The sequence below is a fragment of the Drosophila serrata genome, unplaced genomic scaffold (assembly GCF_035046125.1).
Source record: "Drosophila serrata isolate PLE 108 unplaced genomic scaffold, ASM3504612v1 contig_347, whole genome shotgun sequence".
Classification (NCBI taxonomy): domain Eukaryota; kingdom Metazoa; phylum Arthropoda; class Insecta; order Diptera; family Drosophilidae; genus Drosophila; species Drosophila serrata.
The window spans coordinates 1,109,100-1,131,152 of NW_028257245.1; the positions used below are offsets into that span (position 1 = coordinate 1,109,100).

At 43.9% G+C, this 22,053-nt stretch overlaps 1 protein-coding gene across 3 annotated transcripts in view; it reads left to right on the forward strand.

Annotated features, from left to right (window-relative positions):
• blo (bloated) overlaps nt 1-21,186 on the forward strand; it is a 28,406-nt gene extending 7,220 nt beyond the window's left edge. Inside the window, exons 3-10 of one of the 3 annotated variants that reach the window (XM_086838292.1) lie at nt 5,404-5,702; nt 12,905-14,765; nt 14,861-15,443; nt 18,691-18,876; nt 18,941-19,098; nt 19,301-19,780; nt 19,840-20,143; nt 20,667-21,186. In XM_086838292.1, coding sequence (XP_086694418.1) covers nt 5,621-5,702; nt 12,905-14,765; nt 14,861-15,443; nt 18,691-18,876; nt 18,941-19,098; nt 19,301-19,780; nt 19,840-20,143; nt 20,667-20,849 — 3,837 coding nt within the window. In that variant the 5' untranslated portion in view covers nt 5,404-5,620 and the 3' untranslated portion in view covers nt 20,850-21,186. Of the gene's footprint in view, nt 1-5,403; nt 5,703-8,676; nt 8,829-12,904; nt 14,766-14,860; nt 15,444-18,690; nt 18,877-18,940; nt 19,099-19,300; nt 19,781-19,839; nt 20,144-20,666 lie in introns of those variants that run through there. The other 2 variants (XM_086838293.1, XM_086838294.1) reach the window with 2 other exon arrangements.
• Nucleotides 21,187-22,053: the final 867 nt, after the last annotated feature.

A 22,053-nucleotide genomic window follows, 5' to 3' on the forward strand; every position in this document is an offset into this window, starting at 1 on the left:
AATTTTATTAATAGGTTTTAATGCGCAAATATAATTTGCAAATTAAATACCCATAAATCTATAAAAATACACTTTTGAGGTATTTTAGTGTCATGTTCGGATCTCTCTATATACTCCCATTTTAAGCGATTGTCGACCCATGATGATCGATCGATCGATCTAAACTCTCTACTGTCCGATGGCCGCGATGCTGCCTAATTGATTTCCGTGCAGGTCGGGAGTCGCATAGCCACCAGCTACGAGTATGACATGGCCAGAATCCAGGGCCTCGAGTCTATATATCTATCTTGACAGACATCTTCGATATACTTACACTCCCAGGGCTAATTATGAGTTCGAAAAGTGAAATCTTTTGTTTTCTTTCGCGCCCAGCGGCGATCCCAGGCCACGAAGAGCGTTATTAATCATGCAAAAAAATAAAACAAAGAAGCAAAATCAAGAGAGAAACAAAGTATATTCATGGACGTGTAAGCGAAGAAATTGATTTACATTTTTCGCTGTCTGGGAACAGCTCGTAGCTTATGCTATCGACACTTGCCTTGCCGCCAAGTTGCACGCCAAAGTTGCCACGTAACGCTGCGCAGATTAACCTTCTAACACAGATACTTAGTAGTGTGAGATACTCGGACAAAGGGGAGACTTCCTTCTACCAGATTCAGATACAGTTTAGCTGGCTAACAAAGCGTGAAAACGACAGGCAAGCCGGCCAACAGCAAACGAAAAACGATGACAAACAATGTGACCAAGTTTGGCATTGGTAGGCGGGATCAGAGACGTGGTTGCAAAAGGGGTCACAGAACGTTCGCTTTGGGTAATTTATATATATTTTAGAGAGTTCTGAAACATGAGATACTCCTACCAAACAGAAAAGATACAAATTCAGAGCAGATAAAGTAGCTGAAATCGTTTTAAAGGTATAAAAAGTCACCTGAAAGTGAAAGCGGAAGTGGTAGCAATATAAATAAGATAACTCAAAGTTCTAAAGCAATTAATGTTGTTACTATTTCCCCCCCGGGACGCCCCTGCTCATGCCAGCTATTGTGAGTGGGCGCTGGACAATCTCCGAGAGCGGCGAAGTTGTCATCGTCATCATAGAGGCGAATGCCACACGTACAACATGCTCGTAGATGGGCCGCTTAGATGTCTCTAAATGGGAGTAGCAATTACTAATTTCCTTAGTAAAGCGCTCGGCTCAGGGGGAATTTAGTTGTAAGACCTGACAATACCCACAACAACGCAAAGATAGTTCTTCCCCCCGTCTAAGGCCTGCTTCGAGCCTGGCCCAAACGCGATTCTTCATTCTCGACTTTGCGGACTCCTGGCCAAAGACAGCGCCGGCGCGTTCTTTGCCTGTCTGCGCGTCCTGGCTGTCTGGGTACTGGGTACTGGGTACTGGGTACTGGGTACTGGGTATTGGCCATTGGGTATTGGCCCGCTGAGGCCTTAGCGGCATTCACTCACAGATGCCTGGGCATAGATATCGAAATGCAATTAAGTATTTGCCAAAGTCGAAGACGCGGACGAGCGCCACCAACAAAGCGGCCGCTGAGCGGCGGGGCAAGGCACGCATGGAAAAATGTGGCCAACGCTAGACAACAACGTCCAGTTGGTCTCCAGAGGGAGTAGGTTTTGGAGAGCAGCTCCAGAGGAGCTCTCAGTGTCCAGAATTCCCCAGGGGGAGCTGCAGAGAGCTGGTCGAACAGTCGGCAGTCGCAGAGGCGGACGGGACTGTGCTCTGATCTTTGCATAACATGGACTTTGAATGGCCACAGGGCTTGGCCATACTTACAAATTGGACTACACCTTCATTTTCACTTCTATGCGAAAAGGCCGCTCTTAGAGGTACACAGAGAAAAATAATGTATAATATTTAATTGAAATTATATTAAGGTATAAATTATGTTAACAGATGTTTTCTTTGTGTTATAGATAAAGTAATTTACTTCTTTATTTCAATTAGTCGAATTCTTTCTGTTATTTATCTTTCTGCAACTATATTTATTTTTAATTATTAAAATGTATCAAATAATTTACTTTATTACTTAAAGGTAATTCTGTTAAATACATTACTTAATTTTTTGCTATAAAATATTCTTGTCGAAGAAGTGAGAAATAGAATAAATCTATCTATTGAAAAGATCTATTGAGATTTGTTTTCTTATTTGGATATATTGCAAATGCAATAAATATCAGAAAAACTCAAGAATTAAACTAACTCAAATATATATAAATCTACTTAATTACAATTAAACTAAGGTAGGTAGAAAATAAGGTAAGGTAGAAAATAAATAGTTGTGAGAGGTATATAATATTTAAGAGAAGATGTTTTTGTAAGTAGGAATTTCCTTTTAGGAAGGGTTTTTCCCTTTCCCTGTTTTTTTGTTTGTTCGATATTTATAATTTATAAATCTGTTAAGAAAGAAATTTTATATTCTTGGGAGTACATTTTTCTCCCAGTGAACCCCGTTGAACCCCAGAGGTCAGATCCAATCCGCGGCGCTGAGAACACACGCAAAGTGGGCAACTGGCGAGACTTTTGTTTGCTTTGCTGAGCACTTTTGGTTTCACTTCATTGGGATTGGAATAGGGAGTGGATTGGGGATCGGAATGGGGCTTGGAATGGGGATTGGAATGGTGATGGGGCTGCAGACTTGGGTGGGGTTCTTTGGGCTTGGGGTTTCCTATCATTACCGCGCCGTGTTAAAGTTCAAGTTCAGAACGATTATTGTTCTAGGCGCCGAGTGCGGAGTGGCGGACCTTAAATTGTTTGCTCTACGCGCGATAATCTAATCCCATTCCCATTCCCATTCTCATTCTCACATGTACGGGCGTAATTTGTATAATTTCGCATAATTTGTCTGAAAATTAGCCAACGCCAACTCCGCAGACGCATGCAAATGCTCTGAGAGCTGTGAATGGTCTCTTGTCCAGGAGTGGGGGCTTCCTACTTTTTAGATTAATTGAAAGACCCTGGGCCGGGGACAATTGCTGCTGCCGCTGCTGCTGATGCCAGGTAGTACAGACCCGACTCCAAGGTCCGCCAGGCGATACAAATTTTATGTTTATTACACCTTAATAATGCGTGTTTACAAACAAATCACGTTCATGGCGCAATCAACGCTCGGCAATCGGCATCGGGCATCAGGCATCAGGCATCGGGAATCGGACATCGGACATCGGACATCGGCATCTGGCTAAGCGCCTGCCTCCCAGTCTCAGTCTCAGTCCCAGTTACAGTCTCAGTCCAAGTCCAAGTCCCAGTCCTAGTCCCAGTTCAGTCCCAGTCTCGTCTTGGTACCATTCCCGTCCAGCTGCTCTTCCCATCAACGTTTGCGGCGCACGCATGCGCACTCAAATTATATGGTAAAGGATTTTTATTGGCAGCTCGCAGCGTTTTTCCCTGCCCAGGATAGTCGTCGTATCTGCGTCCCATGGCCCATGATCGGACAGACGACCATTGGCCATTGATGTCTAGCCGGGCGATAGTGCTTGTTAGAGCGGAAAGCTGCAGTGCCCAGCACCAGACTCTTAAGTCTGGCTCCGATTCTGATCCCTGACCTGGGGCCTGTAGGAGAGCGATCTGGAAGTAAGCCAGTAGTGAATGAGCAGCGGCGGCATCGTCCTTGTCCAGGTGCCATAATAGACAGGCATTTTGCACACGCCACAGAGCTCCTTAAAATACTCTATGCTATACTTAATTTGTAAGAATATCTGAAAATATTTAATAGTTGTAAGCTTAAGCAATACAAAAGGTTTCAAGGGATAAAAAACTTCTGGGTTATTCAAGATTATTTAAAATCCTTTGTTACGAGACTTTGAGAGGGATTTAGGTTACTTAAATCGTAATAAATAATGAAAGATATGTGAGTATTTTAATATATCTAAAATAAGGTGTTTACTCTTTAATGAGAATCTGATAATATCTTATTTTTTCTTTAATTAAGACAAGAATTTTTTATAATATCCATAATCTTTTATTACTTTTGTTTCAATTTTACTTTTTATTAACTTTGTTATATAAATCAATTTGAGATCTCTTTTACTCAGTATGAAGTGCTGTAGATGACTTCAAAGGTTTTACAACAACGCCCAGAACTTGAAGATTTTATCCTCTCACAATATGTTAGTTTTTTCTGTGTTTTTTAAGCCCTTTGATCCTATCTAAAACATTGAATTAAATTACATTAATCTCCATAATATTTTCAAGAATATACTGAAAAAGGTATCCGAAATTCGTGTAATGCCAGGGAGTCTCTCGTTTTGCAGTCTTTGCATGTGTGCGCTTGGGTGGGTGCGTGACCACGGAGCGGTTGTCTAAACTGGACGTTCTTTCTGGGGGATCTCTGGGACTGGCTTGGATCCCGGGCTGGATCAGGCGAAGGTGGAGGTGGAGGCGGGGATCGAGTGTCCTCGGGCATAAGGCATTGTTTAAGGAGAGTTTGCACTCTCGTATTCAAATATGAATATTATCGCGTTTGCTTAATCACAATCAATATTTCTACGGTTTTCTCCGCTCAGGCACTCCCCGCACATATATATTTATTTGAATTTCGTATGCAGCCCAGGCACCCTCATCGTGTTTCTATTTTTGTAATTGTCAGGGAGAAGAAACAAAAAATAAGAACAAAAAAGTAAACAATTTTTATAAAAGAAAAAACTCAATTCGATTGTGCCCACACCCGCCGAAACTGAGGGATCTGTCAGAGTGAGCGTTGGATTCGGAATCAGAATGAGAATTAATTGGCAATTATTCTTTTGACTGCTGTCATGTTAATACTCTTTCTACGGGTACAAAGAATGTGCTTAAAATTGTGTCATAATTCAAGTTAAATGAACCTTAAACAGCACTTTAAATTGCCATTAGAAAGGTATATAAATAAATAATATTTTTACTAGCTAAACACTTCATGTGAAGAAAGAACAATTCATTTATTACAAAAGAACTTGAACATGAATACTCAAGATATGAGGTATAATCTAACTTATAAATAATACTTTTATATATTAATATTTTTCCAGAATTTCTATAGCAAATGTCTTTTAATAAATTACCATTTTCTCCTTCTGCCTTTCTTCTATTAAAAAGTCTACAAGTTCCCTTCGATTATTTCCTGCCAAATTGAATAACTAATTTACTTTTAATGCCACTTTCTTCCAACACTCGTCCACACTCGCATGTGTACAGTACATAAACATTAATATGAACCTAAAAACAAATTAAACACGAACTATAAATAGACAGAAAAACAAACTAGGCCAAAGTGCTGCAAACTAAACTCAAGATCTGCCTAATCACCGGGAAAAATAATCAAATAACATAAATAACCCACGAAAACAGACAACAAAGACCAACCAGAAAAAACAAGGTATTGTTTACTCAGAGAATTATATTTCTTTTTGCAGCTAAAATCCATTTACAATTGCCTTAAATTAAATGGAAAATGTGCAGAGCTCGAACAGTTCAATGAGACTGTCGCACAAAGCGTTCCCTTAGGGTTGCAATTCTTCCGAAGATTCTTCGCGAAGAAGCCCCAACGACAGGAGAGAGAATAGCAAAGACAGAGCGAGATCACACACAGGAAGGATCAGCAAGGATCAACAAGGATACACCTCAGACAAGATGCAATTACCCCATCACACTGGAGCTTCGAATGGAGGACCCAGGGTCAGCTTCAATCGGGATGTGCACGTGAAGCGGATAGGTCAGTGTTAAGTGCCTAGTCCCTCCCCCGACGTAAAAGAATAACCCAAATAGTGAATGTCTAAAACCAGAAATTAAAAGCAAATAACCAACACGCGCAGCAGCATCAGCATCCGAATGAGAGCGTCGGCCACAAGGCTCCCTAATGACAAACTAAGCAAAAAGCCAGAAACCTCATCAATAACCAGCTAACAAAAAATTACTAACCCGCATATATACATCTATAACTCTGTGTGTGTGTGTGTGTGTGAGTAGGCCAATTTTGGTCAATCATTGATGGACGCTAACAACCCACGCGAATGCAACTCATTAGCCAGCAAGTTCTATGGCAAGAGACTTGGCTTTCCATCTTCGTTTGCATAAGAGCGCGAAGAGCCTCTTCAGCTTTTCAGTTTTCTTTGTTGCAAATTGCAAATTTTTTGGCGAGCAAATAGACAAATAATAAACACAAGTAGTATGTATGTGGAGAAGGCGAGGAAAGAAAAACAAAAAGAAACCTCGCGCTGGTGGGCGACTAAAGCCAGAACGAATGCCAAAAGCAATAAAAATAAATATAATAATAACAAAGCCGCCCCAACAATAAAATGTAGTTTACCTTGAGAATAATCGCACACACAGCACCGCAGCCACACAGCATAGACGCCGAGTGGAGGAGAGCTTCCACATGACTATTTTAAATAAGTTGATATTTTATAAGGCATTACAAGTCGCCCAGCTTGGCATGGAGTATCACTTTGCAGCAAAACCCATCTCCAGGGGAGTGGAGCGGCCGAGGGACCCCTGGCAGAGCCATCTGCATCTGCATCTGCATCTGCATCTGTATCTGGAGCTAGAACCAAAGCCGAAGCTGGACGCTTTGTCTCCAAGTATATTATTATTGTTATGATTATGTCTGGCAGCCGCGACAGCAACGACATGGGATTTATTTCATAGTCGGATTGAATTTATGGCAACTGTCGCCGCGATCTGTGGCTGCCGGGGAATGAAGAAATTAAAAATTGATTGTGACAAAAACCTAGGCACTGGCTAATTCCTTTCAATTTAGAACTGTCAAAGCCGGTTGCCTCTCGCATTTCCTTATGGCTCTTTAACTTGGCTAATTAACCGCAAGTCCTTTTCGGTGCGTAGATCTTAAATGGTTATGAACCAGATTTCCCCGTCGATCGCGTAATTGCCTCAAATGGCTGCCATTTCGCTTAACTTGGCTTAATTGACGTAAGCGAATTTAATTGCAATTGTGAATTGGTTTAGGCAAATGCTTCGAGGTTGCCCAAATGTAACGTGATTGGGTAATCTTCCAACCAGGCACGATTCATTAGCCAAGTCTGTGGAGGTTGCATTAGAGAAGATGTTTGTAATATTTGCTAAAAACTAAGAAGGATTTTGTACTAAATTAGCTAAATTTATTGAGACAGACTTTTGGTATTTTATTGTTTTAATTTTCGTAAGTTGAACTCCAAAGTTTGAAAGTTGATTGGTCTTCAAAACAAGTTCGTGGCCTAAGTCTTTTGATTCACCTCGAGTCTATGGCAAAAAAACTTGTTAAAACGTTAGAAAACATTTTAAATTTATATATTTAAAAACTAAATAAATGAAATAAAATGAATTTAAGTTATAAATTATAAAAGTATTCCCAGTGTAAGGATTTCGTGACGTCTAAAGGGACTGCAATTAGCAATGTAATCCCGCCAGTCACAAACGCTTAAAGTAATTTAAGTTAAAGTTAAAAAATTAATTTCAGTCTCTCTTAGTCGCTATCTTTGCATGCAAATTAAAGCAATTATGTGTAAAACACAGATTTAATGATGATTTAATTTTGACGCAACAAAGCAGCTAGCAGAGAGATAAAGCGAAGAGGCAAACTGAGGAAAATTATTCGCCCGCTGGGCACAAGGCAACATTTTTCATCGGCAAGTTAACATGTGAATTTTCTGCTAAATTACAGTGCAGTCAAAAGTCAAAGTTGTTGACTGTAAATGAAAAAGAAACAAAAAATCAACTAAAAGACGACTAATTTCAGCCAATTTGAGGCAGCGACGCTGCCACAGGTGAGCCTCGCTCGCATGGACCGCATCACGTTCAGCCTTGCGGAGCGACAAATTTGGCCAAGACGAGTGTCGGGTCGACAGCTGCTGCTGTGCCGCAGCCGATGATGCACTCGATCCGAATGTGCTCGAAGGCGGACAGGTGACGAGCGAGAGAGAGGGAGAGGGAGGTGCATACAAGGGAACAAGGCCAAGACTGGGCTGGCTCCTGGCCAACTCGTTGTCCTTCCATCCATCAACTGGCACACATACTAGTACCCGCGAGATGATGACATAATTTCAGATGGGCGATTAAAAAGGCGTTACGAGAACAAGTCCACCTCTGGCCAAGTCGAAGTGGGATCGAGGTGGAAGCGTAGGCCTCTCCCCGTAGACAGTATTGCGTAAGACGTAAGACAGACCCATTTCCCCATTATGATGATGTGCTCTCTAATGAGCTCTCGTACACATTTAATTAATTAATTTAATTAGGCAAAGAGCAAGTCATTATTATGGGATTTGGCCACGACGTTTCCTACTGCTTTGCCGTTCAGCTCCACATTTGATTTGGCTTTCCGAGCGCCGAGTGTCGAGTGCGAACTTTGTCAAAGTAGCAACTGGTTTTAGTTTTTTGGGGTCTGCTCTCGTGCCATCTTTGGATCTTTGGGTTTTTGGGGAAGGCTGCTATTAAAATGCCATTTATGCTTTTTTATTAATTCATCATTTGCATATATTTTGTTTTATTTTCGTCTTATGTCTCTACGCGCTCTGCGCAACAAAACTTAATTAATAAGTCTCAATTTTTGGCTTGCCTGCCCACAAATTTCGCACTATTTTCTCGCTGTTTGTTCAGTTTCTGCTTATATTATTACCATTTGTTGTTGTCGTATGTGTTTTTTTCCTCAAGTGACATTGGCGTAGGCAGTCGCAGTTGTTGGCTGCCCCGCTCGACTGAGATTGCTTTCAGTCGCTTTTTATATTGGACTCGGTCAGGTTCTTAGCCGCCGCCTGTCAGTCTTTTCGTTTCGAAACTGAAGTGTTTTGTGTCCAGTGAGAACACGGAGAGAGCCTAGGGGAATATCTATATACTCATTATATGTCGGGTAAATTCGCCTAAATGGAGTTGTCGATCATCAAATCCCTTAGCTTAACTCCAGTTGTCGCAAACACTGAAAATCACTTCGAATTGCAGACGATTGCGTCATTTGTTTATCGAAATGTGTATTGAAATGAGTCGCAGATTATTTTTAGAGCTCTTTAACTCTTTATTTTTTCTTTTCGTTGAATGTTTCGGTTTTCTTTGTGCTTTTCGGTGATTTGTTATTTGTTTATCCGCTCTCGCCCAGCGAACGATCTGTAGCCGTTGCTGTTGACAGCTGCTTAGGGGGAGAAACAAGTTTGTCGCCTCAGTCTTTTGTATGGGCGCCATTCTTTAGCGAAAGTTCCCCTTTCCCATTTGCCAGTTTGCCTTTTGCCCCGTGGAATGGCCAGCGAGCAATTTTAATTGGACAGTTGCAGGTCCACAGGCCCTCAGATCCTATGGAACACGCTGATTTGCATACCAGGCTCAAGGCTCAAGGCCCAAGGCCCCAAGGACGCGGCATGCCGCTTTTGATGTGATTAGGTCCTGCGCGGAGGAGCATTAAATTATTTTCATACGGAAAATAAATGCGACCTGTCCAGATAAAAACCAAAGTCTAGGCCCTTAAATGAAATCGAAAGTGCGCTCCGGTTAATTGAAATACCCCATGGCAGCCTACGCAGATCTTTTTAGCGACGCCGAACTGGCACTGGAAAAAATGAAATGAAATTTGGAATCATTAACAAGTTTGCTGACCCCTCTCTAGACTTTTAGCTTTATAGGTTTTCTTGCAATTAGTTTGTGAACCTTGGACCCCATTAATATCGTAATGAAGTGCTGTCTGCTAGGAGATTTCTCCAAGTGCAGGCCTAGACCAGTAGCTCGGGCCTAGAGACGGGCAAAGGAATGCGGGTGAGCTCCCATTTAGCGAACTGCCTCGACCTTATCTTGTCACTGACATGGCCAGCAGCAGGGGATAAAGCATTTTAGCCAACTAAAACGTTTTGCCAGCAACGGGGAGTGGGTTGAGGCTAAAGCTAAAGCTAGAGCTAGAGCTGGATCAGGCTCTTCATCTTCTGTGGTTGTGGTTGCTCTTAATGAGGCGGACTGGAGGTCGCAGCATCATCACAATTACTGTGCGGTATCATTAAACTAAGGCAAAGCCATCGATGACGACCTGCTCCTGGCAGAGCAGTGTTTTGTGGCAAGTGAAAGTCGCCGCAGATTTCATTATTTATATGAGTCGAATTTCGGCTGATATTACTCTTTTTTCTGCTGGTTGTGCGTGGCTCTGGAGTTGGTCAGTGTGTTTTTGCCGAAAACCGGAACCGAAACCGAAGTCGAACCCCAAAAACTGAAACCCAAATCACACACAAACTTGCAACTGGGAAAGGCGCACTGGCCAGGGGCAGGGACCAGTTGGAAAAGTGGATCAGATGCTTTATCGCCGCGGTGGCTTTTCCAAAGTGGAACTTATTATGGGCTCCGGCAGCTCCTTATGGGCTGGTTAGGATGGCGTGGCCGCATAAACTGGATCAATGATTAGATTAATGAGTGCCTCTCAGCACTCGGTAATCAATCAAATGCCGCACTCACTGCCTGGGCTTGAATAGCACCAAAATAACCGCCCCAAGATCATTGTCTTCGGGGTCTCTATGGGAACTCTGTTTACGGTTGTGGCTCTTGAGTGCTCTTTGATGCTGTCGCTTAGTGCGAATTTATGTTTTCCTGTTGCCTCCAAAATAATACAAAACACTGCGCCGATATAACGAGAAAGATATACGAAAAACGCCGCCGGCATGCGAACGACCGAATGAACGAATGAAACCTTGTAAGTTGGCCAAGATCGAGCCATCATGGGAGCTTGGAGAGCTGCACTGCATTTCACCTTGACACATATCGCCTGACAGCTGATTGCAGTCGCAGATGGATGTGTGTACAGTCGCTGGGAATAGTTTCAGTACCTGGAGTGCCTCCATCTCACATCTCTCATCGAGATCCCATTCCCATTCCCATTCCCCATCCCATTTCCAATCCCATTCTGTTAACGCTAAACCAATTTGGCACACGACACGCCCAGCTCTGTCATTATTCATTGTTGTTTGAATTTCGATTAGCCATCGGTGTCACTTTGCCATTTTGCAGCACGATTTGGATACGGATTCGGAATCGGTTTCGGATCGAAGCGAATGTGGGAGCGGTTCTTGGGGCTCCACTTCTCTCAGTCCACGAATGTGACAGGTTGTGCAGGTGAATGGACACTGCTGTGTCGAAGCTGGAGCGGCACAGGTTGAGGAGGAACGGTTTGGGGGAAACAGAAGTCCAGTTGATCTCGGGGCAAGGTCAGCACAGAAATGAGATGGCTACGATGATCTGAGATCTCGGCGCAGAGCTCCAAGTTCTGAGATGTGTGTGTGTGCTACACGGCAAAAAAACAGGATTTTTTGGTTTATCAACAATATTTTACTTGAAGTTAATATAGTTTTTATGGAACTATTCTCTAGCAGACAGAAATAAGTATATGATATTCTGTAAACTTAATATTCATGCAGACATCATTGGGATTTATTTGGGATAACGTAAGATATCGTAGACTTCGTGATACAGCGATATTCTAACATAACGTATCTAAAATCAATGGGTTAATCCATATTTTAAACTTACATATCAAACTTTGAGATAAACCGATATTCTGTTAAATAAATGCACAAATTTCACTGCTGATATAAATAATTTTGTGTATTTTTCGCTTAAAGAACCCTAACTATGGCGAAAACCTCGACAAAAAATCTATATTTTATTGTTTTGGTTGATAATGTGATACTTTATGATACTTTAATGATAAATGAAATATTTTGTAATATTACTATTCTCTATATATGAGTACTTATATCGTTATACATATATTATCCGACTATTCCTGTCGATATACATTCCAAATCACTCTTAGATCCCATCCCATAAATTCTTTTCGATATTTCGATACCGATATGCATTTATCGATGTATATATATTATTGGACTTTCCCTCTTGATATACATTTCTAATCCCAATTGATCACATAGAATATTTTCTCTGTCTGCAACTAGATGAGTTGGCCGGAAAAAAGGGGCTGACTGGCCGACTAGAGAGAGATCACGCATCTTGGCCGGCACATCTTGTTCTGACCAGCCGCGATGATGATGCTCGTTTCGGCACGTTTTCCTTGGCGTTTCTGTTTCGTTCTGCCGGCCCCTCTGCTGCTACTCCGTTGCTCTGTTGTTTTCGGCGTATTAAATAATAATGATTATGAAAGAACAAAAAAAAAAACAAAAAAAAAGTGAGGAAGTGGAGAGGAATCTTTATGAGAGATAGATCAACTGGGACCGCAGCAGCCTCTTCAATGGCCATTAGCGCTTACAGCGCCCGATTACAGAGCAGGCGTTCCACCAGATCTCTTGGCATTTCAGCGTTTCCTCAGCATCCAGCATTGAGGGCTCCATCTCTCGGACAGACGGACGTGGGCTAGATCCATTGTCAGACGGCCGGCAGTCTCGATCTGTGAGCCCCGCCGAATTGGTATGGCATGGTATGGTCCGGACGGGACGGGCTGCCTTATTTAGCGACTAGTAGTTGGCAGCTGGCAAGTGTGAATTGGCCACAGCTGGCCGGACTGCCAGCCTCGGCCAGATATTACATCATCGCCGGGCTAATGTGCTAATTTGTCTTTACATGAATGCCAACTAGTTCGCGGAACTGCCTCTGCAATTGTGTATTTGAACCCTGTAAACCTCTTCACTTTTTGTCTACACAGAACTAAGACAATAGCCATATTCATGGGTTACAATTTTAATGACATTTTCAAGATTTTTAAATCTTAAATAATGTCCAGAGAGTGTAAATTTATTTGGCTGCTAAGAATATATCAGTAGTGGGTAAAGAAGATGTGTTGCTTACATTTATCATATTTAGAGCAAGCCTAAAATGAATATTGAAAGAACACATAGTCATATTTTACCATCAACCCAGATCCCCCCTAACCCATATGTATCTTTTATAAATATTTCACATAATTTTAACAAGTTAATTAATAAACTTAACCCATTTTTCTCTCTCTAGGCAAGCGTCCCAGTGAATACGAGCCACCGGCTAACCTGCAGAGTTATCATCAGTTGCCGCCGGACATCGATCCCGCGGACATTCGGAAGGAGGCCGCCCTGGTAATCGCCCAGGCAGGTCGGCATCACAGCAAAGCCGAGAACGGGGACCATATACCCAACTTCCGGAGCAAACAAAGGCGCCAGAGCCAACCCAGTGACTTCCATTCGCTGCCAACGCGCCGCAAGAAGGGCAAGCCGGTGGTCCGAAGTGCCAGTGACGCCTCCACCAAGAAGCCAGTGGTCAAACGACCTTCGATCTTTGGTCTCTTTAGCCGCAAGAGTGATCCCCAGTTGGACAGGGATCCGCGGTTCGAGGACGGCGGAGCCAGGCGTTTAGTGCGCAGTAAGAGTGATGTGGGCAGTAGTAAGCTAGCCAGGAAATCGGAGGAAAAGGCACACGGCAACCAGTCCCAGTCCAAGCAGCAGCTGAGTCCTATTATAGAGCAGGCGCAGCGCGAGGATTTCTTTGAGAAGGATTACTTCCGGGAGCGGGAACGCCGCAAGTCTGACGCCGTCACGCCACGCGAGAAGGATGAGAGTGGTCGCGGCTTGAACGAGCTGCTGGCCAGGAGTCGCTCCCAGGCGGAGATAGACGGACCCCTGCTCTCAAGTGGACCAGGACCAGGTACAGGAACGGGAACAGGAGCAGGACCCTCCATTTCGGCGGGTATCCGAGATAGAATCGAGACACTGCAGGCCAGATCCGGCGAGAATATGCATAGTTCCCAGCAGCCGGCGGAGCGCCTGCCGCTCACCAAAGGTCGCACTGTGGACGGCCTAGTCAAGCGCTTGTCCATGGAGCGCTTCTCCCCCCAGCCGGTGATCAGCCAGCCGGCCTTCTCGTACATAAGGCCCAACGAGGGCATCACCTATGCCCAGCTGGATCTGGGCGAGGATCAGGTCCGGCGCCCGTCCCTGGACCGCGACGTGCGCACTCCACAGCGGGAGTTCGCCCCGGCCAGGCCTCCGCGTGCCAGCGATGTCAGGCCCAGCTACTCGCCCACATCCAATGGCGTTCCCTTGGCCACCAGCAGACCCAGTCACTCGCCTTCGCCATGGCAGCAGCTAAGCCCCCGCAATCTTAGCGATGAGGATGAGGGACTGGGCTATGAGCCCCGGAAGGTGTATTACGAGGACGAGTTCTCGCGGCGGGCAGAACCACCCATTGTTCCGGTCATAAGGAGCGTTAGTCCTGCACCCTACCTAGATGAGTTGGGCTACCGGAGAGCCCAGCTGGAGACCCGCATTCTCACCAGACGCTTCGGCGAGGGAGCCACTCTGGAGAGGAACCGAGAGATGGGCAGACCCACTCCCGATCGTGAGCCAGAGCGCTTACATCGTCCCGTTCGCCAGGAGCTCTCCAGTGAGTACCCACCAGAGCGATCCCAGCTGGACACTGGCTCCACGCTGCCGCGCATGGAGAAGACCTCACGCTACCGCCACACCAAGTACTACGATGATGGACAAGGTGGCGTCAAGGAGACCTATGTGCGGGAGACCCAACGAGATGGTCAGGTCAGGGAATCGCGACATCGGGAACGCATCGGAGAAAGGGAGAGGGATTACAATTCGGCAGATCGACTGGAGCACGAGCCCAAGAGTCTGGACTCGCAGCTGACTGACCAATACCGATCCTCGCCAGAGCTGCGTGCCCAGACACAGACGCTGCAGCGGGAGACACGGGAGACACGGGAGCCACAGGACTACTGGCAGAGCAGCCTGAAGCGGGACAAGCTGCAGCAGCGTAGCTTCGACAAGGGTGACTCGGGCATAGAGAACGACTTCCGCAAGGAGTCCTTCAACGGAGACTTGACCACAAAGTAAGTAAGCCTTAAAGAACATTATTTATTTATTATTTTATTGTTATATTTTCCTGATTTTCCATAACATAAACCTTGATTTTATGCTCCTCCAGATGGCGCAAACGCACTGTCCATGATGACATTCGGGCCTGTGATTCTTTCCTTCGCAAGGAGCGGCGGGACAGCGCCCAACAACGCCAGATCCAACGGCAGGCGGTGCCATCCCGACTCCGCCGCGAGCACAGCTATGTGTACAGGGAACGCTCCATTGACGATGGCTCCCACTTCGACCCGCATCTGGACAAGTATCCGGTGGCCACCAGCACGCTGCGTCGTCGTGAGCAGCACTCTCAGTCGCAGTCCCAATCCCAGTCCCAGAACCAGAGTCGGGAGGATTCGGGCACCCTGAAGCGGAACAAGAAGCTGGGTGGCTTCGAGAAGGTGAAGCAGCTGTTCACGGGCTCGGCTGGAGCAGGAGCTGGTAGCCATGGCGGCAGTGGTCGCAGCAGTGGCAGCAATGTGTCCAGTGGCAAGAAGGATCGGATGAGCAATGGCAACAGCAGCACACTGAGTCGTCGCGACAAGGAGAAGGAGAAGGAGCGGGAAAAGGAAAGGGAGCGCTACATGGTCAGAGAGGAGGAGATGCGGTCGCGGTATCGTGAGCATCACACCGAGGAGGCCTTACGCGAACCAAAGGTGAGTGTTTCCATATATTTTTCATATATTTTCGATATATTAAATCTTGGTACATAAAACATTAAGATAATTTCAAAGTTTTTGATAGGCAAACAACAGTGTAGTCGCTTTAGACACAACTCCTTTTAAGGACGGTTTCTTTTAACTCTTTGCACACTCTTTTGGTTTATGAATTATGTAGTTTAAAATACATTTCAAAATTTAATTATGCATCTTTTACAGATCTTCTGAGATATATTTAATTTCAAATTAATTATTTCTCAACACTTGTTTAATTTCTAAGAACTCTGCCATTTAAAGTAAAATTAACATCAAATTTCCCATTATATCTAACATTCAAGTCGAGCTTGAAGGTAACTTCTGGTGTATACCTTGGTAGTATCTTCAGGTCGGCGCTATATTCCTTGACATAATAGAGTTTGTTCTAAAAGAAAAGAGTTTTAAGCTTATATCCTTCAGACATTCTATTACTAACCCTTTTAAATGGACATGTCACTGGAAAATTGGATGTTCGCCGCACATCGTTGGTGAAAGCCCTAAGTAAATAATTTTTATGCTGGCTTTCTAATAACTCACAGTAGTCCATATCCATTGAAAAATAGTCCGTAAAGATTGAATATGGGGCTAGGGATACTAAAAAGTGGCCTTTGATGTCCTTTAGGTCCCTGGTTAAGGCAAACTCCACAGACAAAGAACTTCGCGTTGTTTCGTTTATATGACAGCTCACATTTTGCAATAATTCCGGTGAAGTCAGGCACTGTATTTTAGTAAAGTAAGCCCGCATCTATATTGTAACATGAAAAATTATAGTTTGTTTTTTTAGAATTATAATAAACTCTAAAACTTGCACCGACCTTAGCCCCAACACTCTGAGAAACGAGTGTTAAGAAAATAAGATGATATAAAGGTGCAAAAGTTTGGATGTACATTTTAGGGGTATAACTTGGTGTAGACTAAACGCCAAACCTTTGTTCAGAAAAAAATATTTGTTCTAAATAAAATATATAATTTCAAAATAATCTATATAATTAGATATATTTATATAACAGTGCTTTCATTAAGAGATTTAATGGTTGGAACGATCAATTATTAGAATATTGACCGAAGCTAAACATCAGCCTATTCATTATTATCACTCAAAGTCAAACAGAATTATTTATATATGTAAATATCAAGGAATCTTTGTGGTTTCATAACGAATATTCTTGGGGTTTCTTTAAACCACAAACCCCTTTGGCCTAATGCTCAATTGATGGCGCCAGCTGGAGGTTATTAACCCCTGGCGGAGCAGCTCTCCAAGATCACAGAGTCTTTTTTTTCGGGCTCATTTGGTCATGGTCGGCTATTATTAATTTCGAATTAATCAAGACTTGCTCCGATGGGTCTTACAACTTGGGGGAGTAACTATGGGCACAAGTAAGCCATGGGTAGATCTAGGAGCAAAATCACTTCCTGCTCCCCAGAGCCAGAGCTCGTGGGCGTTGCTGTGCGTCCGAAAATGGTCAAGACGTCACTTCCACCTCGAGCGGGGGGAGACAGATCTCATCCGAGGGGGATTCTTTGGGTGCCAAGACCATAAAGAAACACTCGCGACTGTGCTTAAGTAATAAACGACAACTGGCCAAATAGAGTTGGCAAAAAACGACAAACCATTCGGCGACGAGGCGTTGTATAAATTGTAACCAAGAACAAAAGCCTTATAGAAGATATATTTTTGTAGATATATATATGGGGGAGACCCACGCAGCTGCTGTCACTCTGTCATTCAGGCAGCCAGTCAGTTTGTCACTCTGTCAGTCCGTTTGTCAGTTTGCCAGTTTGCCAGTGAGAAAGCCGACAGCCGAGGCGGGGGAAATTGAATAAACTGGGCTTAGATTCGGATGCGAATTCGGTTCGCTTCTGGGCCCAGAGATTCCAATGCAAAACGTTTTCCAGCTACTGTTGCCGAGGTGTTGCAACTGCAACTGCAAATGCAACTGCAACAGTTGCTGCTGCGTGCCTCGAGTTAATTTGCAATGCTTGAGCGGATTTCTTGGCCAAAGTCTTAGAGGGCCAGAGGATGTTGCCACTTTTCGTTCTGCCGGATGTTCAATGTGGGCGTCCCAAAATGCTTGCAATCACAGTCCAGCCCAAGAGCAGATTTTATAGATGAGATGAAGAGAAGACCCAAAGTCCAGGTTGCAGGAGTTTCATTGTTTTTTTGGTTCACAAGAATAAGGAGCAGGCCGGGATCATGGAGCACGCCAAGGTGTGGCAACCGAAAATTAAGCTTGCGTGATAAAGGCATTTATAAGGCATCTTTCCCCAATATGTGCCGCTGTCCGGGACAATGTGCTGCCATTATTCATTGGGAGGCCTCCAATAAAAAAGAGCATGCCGCTGCTGATGCCACCCGAAGTGTGTTCCGCAGAAATCTTTAAGTGCTGGCCATTCATTCCAAAGATTCTTCTACATGCCCAAACGAATAAACACAAAAACACACGCGAGAGGGAGAGAAACCCGAACGAAATTTGTGTCAATAATTTTGTTAGTTTATTTATGGGGCCCCCAAGTTGGCCATAAACTATATTGGTTCTGGGCACACATATATTTGAATACATAATTACTTAGTGGGTGCGTAATCTTGGCTTTATTGTGCGACATTCCGAGCAGAGTTAATATATGCTTTAGCTATAGCGGTTTCTAAAGGTTTCTTTTTTTCCCAATTGAAATCCAATATGGCCAATCACCTGCCCAATACCCCAAATGTCGTGTGTCTGTCTCAGGCCTAATACAATTTCAACCGCAACTGGGCCAAAACGCGCCGACTCGCAATTGCATTCGCAAATGGCAAAACGGGTTTACTTACCTCGCCCCCAAGTTGCCCCTTTATTGTGGTGATCACGGCCCTCCTGACCACCTCCCTAAGCGCCTAAAGGCCACCTGCCCCACATTCGCAACCTGTTGCTCGGTGGGTTGGCGCGGGAGGACGACCTTTGACCCGAAAGCGAAAGCAAAACAAGCGCCAAAGTGAAGTTAAGCTTACGAAAATATCAATTTCAAATAATTTTATTATTATATTTTGAATATATTAAAAATGATTTGCTTATTATTTCAAAGATCCCAAAGAAGTTCCTATTATTGAACCTATTGTAAATGTAGATTGGACAACTTAAACTTTAAAAATAACACTAATATAATAATGTACACCTTTACCTTCATTAATTTCGAAATTTACTCTTAATTTAAAATATTTCTTTCTGTGTAGACTATCGATATCTCGATGCGACGTCGCTTGTCCACGCCCAAAGCTAGTCCCCTGCTGGTGAAGCGGAGTCCCGCTGACAAGCCACCCAAGAAGCAGCCAAAGGCCAAGGAGACCACGCCGGCCAAGGTCGAGAAAACGAGCTGGTTCAGGTCGCTGGACCGACGGGCCAAGAGCAGTCCCAAGGAGGTGGGATTTCTTCATATATTTCAAATATTTTTCAATATAATTACAACTATATATTCGCTCGTAGCTCAATGTATCCGTCAATGGACACAGTGAGACCACTTCCAGCCTGAAGAGGACCAAACGCAATACGACTGCGGCGCCAGCCAAGAATTTGCGCTTCTTTGGCGACACCGATCTGGATTCGAATCCGCCAACCATTTCCAAGGCCACCAGTATGCCCAGGTGAGATATGATTTAAAACCTAAGATAGGTTTGGATTGAAATCATGGAATGTTGAACAAATGCTGTCCAGCATCCGGGTTTAAGGACCTAACGAATATCTCAATGTTGTCTACAAAACATATTAAAAAAGGAGAACACTTATTTAATATTAAATATATAAATGAATATAATATGTAATGTTCAAATCCTCTGCCCTCTCCAGGAGTCGTCCGTCCTTGGGCCAGTCCAAGCACTCGCAGAGTGCCTATCACCTGGATCGCAGTCCACCGCCACTGGCCCGGGACTATCGCCACACGCTGGCCGGTCAGGCAGCAACTTCCCAGGCCCAGAGCCAGAGTCACAGCCAGACCAATGGCAATAGCAGCCGGCAAAGGGCCAGCTCCATGCAGCACTTGGACAACGGTCATGGCAGCGATGAGGTGGACTTCCGCAAGCGGCGCCACTACTCACGCTCCCGGGAGCTGCACGACATCTCGGAGAGCGGCTCGGAGCCGGAGCCAGCGGAGCGACACAAGAGGAGCAGCACAGTGGCACAGCGGGCCATGTCGCTGGAGAGATCGATAGATGGACCCCGTAGGTCCGAGGATCGTCCGCTGCTGTTGGGACCCCCGAAGCCGGCCCGCAGTGCCGAGCGACGGGGTCTGCTCAATAGCTTGGGTCAGGAGAACTTGGGATTTGGCAGGTGAGTTTGGCCAGGTTGGGATTCAATATTTTCGGAATGTATATGAGTGTCCTTTCCAGGGATCGCTATCCGGCGGAGAGTTCCGGCACCGAGGGCGAGTCCAGCCTGCACAGCCAACGCAGTGTGGTCTACCTGCACGCCACCACAGTGGGTGACATCCCACAGCCATATAATCTGCGACGGCGTTCAATGTCGCGCGATGACCTTCGCCGGGTCAAGGGCAAGCAGTCGCCGCAGCAGCCGCCCCCTCTGCAGCCAATGACCCGCACCGTGTCCCGGTCTGTCTCCATGCTGGCTCCATGGAAGCCCAAACACATCAGCGAGGGATATGAGATTAACTATTCGCAGGAGCAGAACAAGAGGGTAATTTACTTTTAATCCTATTACAAATTTAGAATTTAAATAGTTACTAATCTTTATTTATTTGTTTTTTGCTTGGAATATATTATTTATTAATAAAGATATTCATATCTTAGGGAATATCTATATCCATTCTGTGTAAAGTAACACAATTAATGGGTTTCCGAGACACCTGTTGAACTTATTAGGAATTCCCTACTCAAATTCTAAACTTAATCTGTGAAAGAGAAACTCCGAGGCAGGCTTATTTATTCTAGAAATTATAATTTTAGTCTTCTAGTCGATAAGCTTCTATAATTTGCAACAGGTTCTGGTGGGTCATTAGCTGAATAAAGTTGATCAACAAATTATGTTGGACAAATAAGCTAATGGCATTCCTAAGGAAATATAGTAAGCTGGTGGAAGAGTTTAAATTAAATGGTGATTTAGAATTACAAGTTAAAGTAAATGCATCTTTTTCTCATTAAAAAATATATACTGAAAGAAGATTCTAATGTTCCTCTATATTTCTTATTTACATCTCTAGATGTCCACACTGCCGCGCAAGCCTCCACCACATAATGGAGCCACCAGTGCCAGTACCCTAAGCCGCTTGGGCAGGAAGAACGAGACTTCGGGGCGACGCTACCACATGGACAGCCTGGATCGGCCACCTCCACCGAGGTCCGTGCTCTCCGCATCGAATTTACGCAGCGCCAAGACGAAGTGAGAGTTCCAGGATACAAGCCGAACCTGGACAGGACATTCCCCCCGGTGCTCCAAGTGTGGAGGTCTCGAGCATCCTCCCCTCCAACCACACCTAGTTACTAGATGTAATCCTTAAATCGAACTCGATCGAAATGTATTTCTAATCACTTCACCCGATGGAGGCAGGAGCACTCGCACATCCCCATGAGATGAAGGGGGGCGAGGTGCGTTGCCTTTTGATTAGTTGCTTAGGAATTCTTTAACCTTTGTTGCAATTCTCGTCATATTTTTTAAATGTGAAATGTATTCGTACTCCAGTAATAATTATAAATTAATAAAATATCAGACTTTAACTAAAATTGTTATTTATGAAAGTTATTGTGGGGTTTTGGGGGTTAGGGGAATCTCCTTATAATTTGTTTTTACTCTACATCGGTAGTCCTGGCAGAGCTTTTACAGTTGAAAAATATATTTTGTTCAGGACAAAATATCTCTTCATCGATACTGTAAGAATACTGAACAATAAATATAAAATTTGACATTTAATAAAAGCGATATTTCCTGAAAAATCGGTAAATTAGGTTTAAATATATTTTAAATAAAATCTGTGAATAACCATAAAATTTGTTCTAAATAACATTAATATTAGAACTTTAGTTAAGTTCTAAATTTTTCGATACACTAAATTTTGATTTATATTAAATTTGATTATATTTTATGATATGATATTGATAGATATATTTTCCTTGATATATGATATGTGACTTTTAGTGTTAATATATATAAATATATCCCTAGAATGTAATTTACATAAAAATATGTATATTTTATCTACATTTTACACTACCTACAGTGGCGCTAAAACTCAAACTTAGCCAAGTTAGCAACACCCACCCAATGGATGTCAAACCGTAAGCAATGCTCCCTAAACTGTCAGGCAGATTGTTTAATTTTCAAAGAAATGCATCTGTTGACCGATTGCCCGACCAAAACTAACCCACTAAAACCGCCCATCCGTCACGCCCACCGACCGAGAGTGCATAAAAAAATATGTGCATAAAGCGGAAGGAGCAGCAGGAGGAGGTGAAGGAGGGGAGGAACTCAACATAAATTATTTTTCACGCAGCTAATAAATTATTCGCAGTCACTCAACACCCAGCAAAAACACATTTCCGCCGGCACGCTTTCCTGCAACAACTTTCGGGCTTGCAGCAGTCCTGCAGTCC